This window comes from Myotis lucifugus, unplaced genomic scaffold (assembly GCF_000147115.1).
Source record: "Myotis lucifugus unplaced genomic scaffold, Myoluc2.0 scaffold_69, whole genome shotgun sequence".
In the NCBI taxonomy this organism is placed as follows: Eukaryota; Metazoa; Chordata; class Mammalia; order Chiroptera; family Vespertilionidae; genus Myotis; species Myotis lucifugus.
Genome location: NW_005871117.1, coordinates 4,772,855 through 4,782,011, shown reverse-complemented (window position 1 = coordinate 4,782,011; position 9,157 = coordinate 4,772,855). Strand labels below are relative to the sequence as shown.

Sequence of the window (9,157 nt, the reverse complement as noted above, 5' to 3'; positions counted from 1 at the left end):
GGTGAGCCAGGTGGGCAAGGAACTGCTGCGTCTGGCCTACAGCGAGCCCTGCGGCCTGCGGGGGGCGCTGCTGGACGTCTGCGTCGAACAGGGCAAGAGCTGCCACAGCATCGGCCAGCTGGCCCTCGACCCCAGCCTGGTGCCCACCTTCCAGCTGACCCTGGTGCTGCGCCTGGACTCACGCCTCTGGCCCAAGATCCAGGGGCTGTTCAGCTCCGCCAATAGCCCCTTCGTCCCTGGCTTCAGCCAGTCCCTGACGCTGAGCACCGGCTTCCGAGTTATCAAGAAGAAGCTGTACAGCTCCGAGCAGCTGCTCATCGAGGAATGTTGAACTTGGGGCCGGGGGCCGACGCCGACCCCACAGCAGACAACTGAACTTTTGGGGTGGACATTGGCAGGCAGGAGCTGAGGAGCTGCTTGCTGCCTGTTAGTTAGAGAACTGACAACAGCCACTTGAGGGGTGGAAGGAGAGGTGGGGGAGAAAGTGTTTTTGGGAAGCTCACGGAGGTGTGTAGAGGTGGCTTCTCGTTGTGGGCACAGGCTTGCCCTCAGTACTGTAGCATGAAACAAAGGTTTAGGGGCCACCAGGCTTCTGGCTGGATGTGTATGTAGCATGTACCTTATTTTTATTGTTACTGACAGTTAAGACGACAGTGGTGTGACAGCCAGGAGAGCAGCTGGGCTGCACTGGCCTCTGCAATTGCAATCCGTGTGTGCTCAAGGTAGCTGGCCCGGGGGGAGGGGGAGGTCATGGAGGTGTTTTGTGTATCTCATGGTCTGAAGGGGCCAAATGTGCGTGTTCTTTGTTTTTGCATCTTTTGTTTTTTTGACCAGAGCTTCACTACTGACCTGTTCTAGGCAGCTATCTTACAGACGCATGAATGTAAGAGTAGAGAAGGGTGGGTGTTGGGATCACTTGGGGGATCTTTGACACTTGAGAAAAAAATACACCTGGGAGCTGCGCTTGTCCCATCCCCCGAAGTGTACTGAAGAGTTTATCTGTGAGTGGTGGGGCTGACTGGGGTGGGGGCTGGCACCCCTGCCCCAGAGGAGTGCCATCTGGGTCTTCCATCTAGAACTGTTTACATGAAGATACTCCCTGTTCATGAATACACTTGATGTTCAAGTATTAAGACCTATGCAATATTTTGTACTTTTCTAATAAAAAAAGTGTTTGTTAAAAGTTGGTTGAGTCTCTTATTAGTGCTAAGAAATGAAAGGGAGTGGGGTGGGATGGGTACTGTTAAAAGGTGGGTTCAATCAAATTCAGGTCCACCTGTGCGTTTCTCTGTCCCTTTCCGGGGCTGCCTGCCAGCCTGGTAATGGAGGTATGTGGGTTGTGTGCCATCTGTGCCAAGAACCCTGGATCCCTGGCTCTGCTGACTGAGGCTACCAGGGGAAATCACTGGAAGGTGAGGAGTGAGTCAGACCTCCCACAGAGCCAGTCAGTAGGCAGAGCTCACCTGGCTGCCCCCTGGGTTAGGAGGCCCAGGTACAAGAATCCCCTAAGCCCAAGTTCCTTACAGGTAATAAAAGGACTGCAAGAAACTGTTTCTGTTTAAAAAGCTCTATTTGTGCTGCAATCATGAAAATTACAAATTTTATCTTTGGATATAAAAAGGCTATAGGGCAGGGATATCAATACATGGATTTTAAAAAAGACTATTTCCTTCAAGGCTCTTACTAGACAAGGAAAGTAGGGCTCAGAAAGAGACATGACCTCATGGGAGGTGTGGCCCGGGCAGGTGTAGAACACAAACAGACACCCATGCACATGAGGGTGACGGAAGGACAAGTGAGGGCTTAGAGAGCAAGGGGATTGCCGACCTGTTTTTAAGAATGCCCTGGATGACCTGGACTCCTTGTACTCTCTGGGCCCCAATTTCCTTATCAGTGAAATTGAGGTTGGGCCAGATGAAGGCCAAGGCCTTTCCCACTTCTCACTCCCTGGGACTGGCAGGCAGTCCTCCCACACTGGCCTTTGGAGACTTATCTCCCTTGTTTCTCTTCCTGGTCCCAGATACGCCTTGTTTGCCCAACTGTAAAATGGTAGTTCTTCCACTCGAGTGTGTAGTCTAATCCCTTGGGCCCCCCGTTAACACACACATCCCTGGGCACCGGTGGAGATGCTGGCCAAGAGCCCCAGGAATTTCCATCAGGGATTCTGACACAGGGTCCTGAACTTTGGGATGGTTTTGAAAACTCGCATCTCTGGCAGAACTGAGTGACTTATTCCCAAAAGTGGATGAATCTGTGTTAGAACTAGATTTGAAAATGGTGTTAGCAAATGAGACGGTGCCCAGAGCAGTTTTAGGACAGCCCTCTCACTCATTTTCTGAGCACAGCCTCCTACTAGCCACCCTGTGAGGTGTGGGTCTGGTGGGGGGTTGTAATGTTTTACAGATTAGGAATCAGAGGCCCAAGCCCTTGAACGGCCATCTTCTTCTGACCATGGCTGACCTGTCCACTGAGCCCCTCAGAGTAGGAACTGGGAGTGAAGCAGGCTCACCATCTGTCTGGTGTCACTTTCCCATGAGGTCAGATCCGTGCCAATGTTCACGGCTGTGCTTCCCTGGCCCCAAAAGAGGAGTGAGGAAAACAACTGTGTCCAGCTCCAGAGCAGAGCCTTGGTGTATGCAGGCTGGATGCACAGTGAGCATTAACCCCTTTCCAGGACTAGGAGGCAGCAAGCACACTTGGCTTTTCTTAAATGGTTCGACTGAGACCAGAGGAAAGCTTGAGTTCCCAAGACAGCTCAGCTGAGACACCCTTCTCCTGAAGCTAGACGGGCTTTTTTCATCTTCACAGGCTTGCAAATCTCACAAGCAGGACCGAAGGGCTCTTAGGTGGGAGCTCTTGGGCCTCCTAAGATGCAACAGGAAGCTTTGCCCCGGACATTGGGCTTTTGAAGGGAAGATGGGGCTAAGACTTGGTGGTTTTATTACGCCTGTTGCCTCGTGTAGAAGAATATTAAAGGCTGAGATCCTGGAAGAGAGGTAGCGTCCTTGTGGCTAAGTCCCAACTTTGGAAAATGCTTTCAAAAATCGTTCTACTAGGCCTACAAATTTTGTACTGATTCCCTTTGTTTCTAATTCCCTCCCTTATTTCTATTTCCCATCTCATTGGGATACTACTCTAGAACCTGTAATAGCTCCCTATTATCAGATTCTACTGTCTGCCTCTCAAGACCTTCGGTATTGGGCCCTTTTCAGTCTATCCAGGGTACTCCCTACTATTCTGCTTCTTTTGGGACAGGTCAGTGTGGTCTGGCCCCTTCTCTGGCCCCAGGCTCTGCTCATTCCAGTGCCCTCCACCAGGGATGTGGGCCCTGTCTTGCCTGCACAGCCTGTCCTTTAAGGCCCAGAGCAAGTTCTAGTCCTTTTATGAGTCCCCTCTGCGTCCCCTTGCCTTGCCCTTCATGACTGCAGTTTAGCAGTGTTCTGGTCTCATTGTAGGTACTTATTTAGTATCCGTCCAGTTCTGTAGGACACCCTCTTCCTTGATCACCCTCCTCTCCCTTGGCTCAGACAACACAAGATTCCCCCACCAGCCTCAGACTCTCAGGCCAAGGAAAAAGGAGGGCAGGGTAGAACACTTTGTTGTTTTATTATGCCTGTTGCCTACTGTAGAGGAATATTAAAGGCCGAGATACTGGAAGAGAGGGAATGTCCTTGTGGCTAAGACCACCATGCAGTACATATAGTGAAATGTGGGCTTGAATCCTGGCTCAGACATTTCTAAGCTGATGACCTTGAGCAAGTCACTTTCTGTTTCCTCTGTAAAACGGGGGTAATACTGAGGAAGCTAGTGGCTGGGCAAGAAATGAGAGGCCCGAGCTGGCTGTAGAGCAAGCACCCTGCACAATAGGGACCACCTCTGACTTCCTTCCCCTCTGGTCCTGCTTTTCTCTAACATCTTTTCAAAAGCCATCATTTTAACAACAGTCATGTCAACATATAACCTTAATACATTCTTGGGAAAACATCATTTTGGAGTAATGTGCTCAGATAGCTGTTCTTCTAAGCTGTATTCTTCTAAGCCTGGCTACACCCTGTAAAAGATTCCTTTCATAAGCCCTGGCCAGGTAACTCAGTTGGTTGGAGTGTTGTCCCAATACGCCAAGGTTGCTTGATCCCTGGGCAGGGCACGAGGGGTGGGGGTGGGGGTTCCTATAGTTTTACCTCATGGTTCAGAAGAAAATGCAAAGGCCAAGCATGGCTCAGTGAGCAGGGCTGCAGGCCTAAGATGGGAAGTGTGGCTTCCTACTTCCTGGTCCTTCCATTCAACTCCCCGAGCCCTCCTGGTTCCCCAGCTCAGGGTATCTGGGTCAGCCACATCCTACTGTTGTTGGTAGAGGTGACCAAGTGCTGGTGAGACAGCCCAACGTAAGACTGAGGGAACCTGAGGCAGAGAAACCAGGCCCCATTAATAGGGTACGACAGGACTCTCATTCTCCTGAAAGGGGACTCTTTATGAAAGAATCACAAATTAGAAAACAGCCCATTAAACCCAGACATACCCACGTAGGAGCCCAGTGAGGAGTCTTCATCCCCATTCCAACTGTGACAATAACTGTGGTCATGTAGTACTAGTGGCTCTGAAAGCAGACACTGATGGACTGTCACTTGATTCATTCATTCAACCCATATATAATTAAATGGATCCCTGGGGCTGCAAGAGAAAGCCAAAGTAAGTGGGAACCCCTAAGAAGGTGATTCTCTCTTTCTCTTTCTACCTCTCCTCCCGCTACACACACACACACTAACTTCTCAGGAAAAAAATCCAACAATACAGAATGACTAAAAGTATGTAAGATAAAACTAATTTAACTGTATACCTAAAATTGATCAATTTTATTGAATGTAAATTACACTTCAATATATGAAATTTTTATTGATTTTTAGAGAGGAAGAGAGAGTGAGAGAGAGAAACATTGATGTGAGAGCAATACATCGATTGGGTGCTTTCCACACACCCACTACTGGTTTAGAGCCCAAACCTGTGCATGTGCCCTGACCTGTATCCTGACCTGGAGTCCAACCAGCAACCCTTTGGTGCACGGGGACGACGCCTAACCAACGGAGCCTCATTGGCCAGGGCTTCCATGAATTGTTGCAAAAGGCATAAGTACACAAAAATTAACTCAAAGTGGGTCACAGACCCAAATGGAAGAGCTAAACTATAAAACTCTTAGAAGAAAATATAGGAATAAATCTTCATGATCTTGGATTAGGCAATGATTTCTTAGATATGACACCAAAAGTACAAGTGATAAAACAGATGATCAACAAGTTGGACTTTATAAAATTTAAAAACATTTGTATTTCAAAGGACACAATCAAGAGAGTAAAAAAACAACAACCCACAGACTGGAAGATATGTTGCAAATCATATAATGATAAGTGATTTACATCTAGAATGTATAAAGAACTCTTATAGCAATTAAAAAATGAGCAAAGAATCTGAATAGGCATTTCTCCAAAGATGTACAAATGACCTATAAGCCATTCATGAAAAGATGTTTAACATTATTGGTCATTAGGAAAATGTAAATCAATTTTCAAGGAGATACCATTTCATACCACCAGAATGGCTATAATCAAGGAGACAGATAATGTCAAGTATTGACAAGGATATGGAGAAACTGGAACCCTCATACATTGTTGGAGGAATTGTAAAATGGTGCAGCTATTTTACAATTCCTCATAATGTTAAACATAGAGTTACCATCTGACCCAGCAATTTCACTTCTAGGTATATACCTGAGATAAGTGAAAACATATATCCACATAAAACCTTATATATGAATGTTCATAGCAGCATTATTCATAATATAAAAAGAGAGAGAGAGAAGAAAAATTCATTGACACGGACAACAGTGTGGTGATTGCAGGGGGAAGGGGTTGGAGGGAGGTGGAGGAGGGTACAGGAGGGATAAAGGTGATGAATGGAGATTTAATGGGGTGGTGAACATATAATAGTGTACAGATGATGTGTTGTAAAATGGTGCACCTGAAACCTATATAATTTTATTAACCAGTGCCATTCAAATAAATTCCATAAAAAAATAAATAAATAAATTTAAAATGTTTTAATACACAAAATATATAAAATGAGCTCCAGAAGTTCTTTTCTCTCTCTCTTAAAAAAATATATTTTTAAATTGATTTCAGAGATGAAGGGAGAGGGAAAGAGAGATAGAAACATCAATGATGAGAGAGAATCATTGGTCTGCTGCCTCCTGCACACTCCCTACTGGGGATCCAGCCGGGACCTACTGAGACCTACTAGTCCATAGGTCTACGTTCAATCACTGAGCCACGCTGGCCAGGGGAGCTCCAGAAGTTTTAAAAAAAAATTACAGCTCCACAATTAAATATGGTAATTTGTAAACCACATGTAAATAAAAATGGTAGATTTTTCACTAAGAAAAGGAAAACAAAAGAAAAGCCATGAATATTTTGGATCAGATTTATGTATTGTCTGTCTCTGCCAACAGAATGTCAGCCCGCATTTTTTGTGTCTAGAACAGAGCCCGGCCTATTGAAACTACTAATGAGCCCAGGCAGTTGCTGCAGGCGGCGGAGGGCCAGGTCCTGGTACTGAATGGCGAAGGCATCTCCTGGGCCGCCTGGCGACCATTGTGGCCAAGCAGGTGCTGCCGGGCCGGAAGGCGGGGGACGTGCACTGTGAGGATATCAACATTTCTGGCAATTTCTACAGAAACAAAATGAAGTCCCTGGCCTTCCTCTGCAAGTGGATGAACACCAACCCCTCCCTTGGCTCTTACCACTTCCTAACCCCCCCCCCACCCACTGCATCTTTTTCGGACAGTGTGAGGCCAAGCAGGCCGGACGGACCCCTGGGACCACCTCAAGGTGTTTGATGGCATCCCGCTGGCCTATGACATGAAAGAGCAGTGGTTCCTGCGGCCCCCAAGGTTGCGTGTTGGAAGCCTACACGGAGGTTGGCCTACCTGGGACGCCTGGCCCAGGAGGTTGGCCGGAAGTTCCAGGCAGTCACAGCCACGCTGGAGGGGAAGGGGAAGGGGAGAGCCAAAATCCATTACCTGAAGAAATGGCAGCTCATGAAGCTGCAGAAACAGGACAAAAAGAAGGTGGGGAAGAGAAACTGACAGATACACGAGGTCCTCAAGAATTAATGGGCTTCTTCTGGTCTGAGCCCAGCAAAACTGTAAATTCCTAAAACAACACCAACAAAACCACAAGCTAATGAACATGTGCAGAAGAAAGGAGGGATTGAAGGACCATGACATCTCAAATCTTCCATCGCCTGGAGAGGCCCATTGGGGCCACTTCCAAACACTTTTTAAAAAACTATGGTAAAGCATATAACATAAAACCCACCGTACTAACCATTTTAAGAGGACAGTCACTAGTGTTGAATATATTCTCATTGTTGTGCAACCTTTCTCTGAAACTTTTCATCTTGTAAAACTGACACTTTGTACTCATTAAACAATTCCCCATTCCCCTCCCCTCAGCCCCTGGCAACCGCCATTTCCCTTCGTGTCTCTATGGATTTCACTGCTCTAGGTACCTGACGGAAATGGAATCATATAGTATCTGCCTTATTGTGCCTGGCTTACTTGACTTAGCACAATGCGTTCAAGGTTCATCCATGTTGTAGCAACTGTCAGAATTTCCTTTCTTTTTAAGGCCGAGTAATAGTCCATTGCATGTATACACCACATTTTGCTTACCCATTCATCCATCAATAGATACGTGAGCTGCTTCCTTCTTTGGGCTATTGTGAACAATTCTGTTATAAATATGGGTGTACAAATACCTCTTCGAGACTTGCTTTTACTTCTTTTGGGTATATTCCCAGAAGTTGAATTGCTGGATCATATAATAATCCTACTTTTAATTTTTTGGGGAACTACCAAACTGTTTCCCACAGCAGCTGCACCATTTTACATTCCCACCAACAACGCACAAATTCCAAGCACTTTTGTGCCGCTCCACGTCCCATCCAAGTTCAAATTTGCCCAGCAATCAAGCCCCACTGCACCCATCCCTATAAGTACGGGGTGAAGGGCTGGATGAGGGCTGTGGATCTGCAGTACTCCACATGCTCTAGGAAGTTGGAGGAGAGAGGGTGGCAGAGTGAGGACAGGTTCCAAGAGGAGGAAGGATGAAACTTCAGCCCCAAAGATGTGAGGGCTGCTCTCCTCATTCTCTCACGTGGACCTCCCCCACGGCATTCCGATTCCCTGTCCGAGACCCTCTGGGGGAAGCTGAGGCTGGGGAGAGTAGTAGAGCTGGTTTGAGCTGCACACCTTGGAGGACAGGAGAGGAGCCGGGCCTCCCAGGGGAGAAGGGCTAAGGATTGAGGCACCGGTCCCAGTGGCCCCCAACCCATTCTGAACCTCCATTAGCTATCATTGATTGACTTAATATATGATAGACCTGTGACTCCAGTAGCAATGTTAAGTGAATTTGTATTTTATTCACTGTAATTGCATCTGCATACATTTTAAAAAGCAGCGGGACTAATATGGGCCAGACATGCTGTGGATACAATCTCCAGACAAGACAGGCCTCATTGGAACTTGCCTGCCTCTGGTGATGACTCGAGCCCTCATTCAAGCCCCCTCCCCTCCCCACAGGAGATCGGCAGAATGCTAACAGCACGCTCCACCATGGGGCTACAGGGAAGGGGAAGCTCAGGACTCGAGAGCATATAGAGCTCATATCTACAAAATACTCTACATCTTTAACTCATCTGACATACCACCAATTCAATGAAGTAGGTACTATTACTATTATTATTCCCGTTTTACAATGAGGACACAGGTACTTGGAGCAATGTAAGGGGGTGGGAGTGGGAGTGGAAACACCTTCAGTCTAGTCTGATTTTGCCACTGAGCCGTGTTTCTTCATCTTTAAACTGAAGGTGTGGGGCTAAAGGACATCAAGAGTGGTTCTCCGAGGCAGAGCAGAGCAGTCATCCGCTGCCACTATGGCTTTTCCCCAGCCGCGCCCACTCATCACTGCTCCCTGGGTTCCCGCCTGGGGTGGGGGTGGAGGAGGAAGAACAGCGCTGCCTTGCAGGTCACTGGGCAAATGCTTGACTGCCTTCTGGGGTGAGTCCAAGTCTGGAAAGGGAACGTTAAGAAGAAATTTCCACGGCC

At 47.4% G+C, this 9,157-nt stretch overlaps 1 protein-coding gene and 1 pseudogene across 1 annotated transcript in view; both read left to right on the top strand.

The window, feature by feature from the left end:
- Positions 1 to 1,183, top strand: part of DDIT4 (DNA damage inducible transcript 4) — a 2,291-nt gene extending 1,108 nt beyond the window's left edge. The window contains exon 4 of the mRNA XM_006090295.3: positions 7 to 1,183. Coding sequence (XP_006090357.1) covers positions 7 to 331 — 325 coding nt within the window. The 3' untranslated portion in view covers positions 332 to 1,183. The remainder of the gene's footprint in view (positions 1 to 6) is intronic.
- A 139-nt stretch (positions 1,184 to 1,322) lies between these two features.
- LOC111826339 lies at positions 1,323 to 7,181 on the top strand (annotated as a pseudogene).
- Positions 7,182 to 9,157: the final 1,976 nt, after the last annotated feature.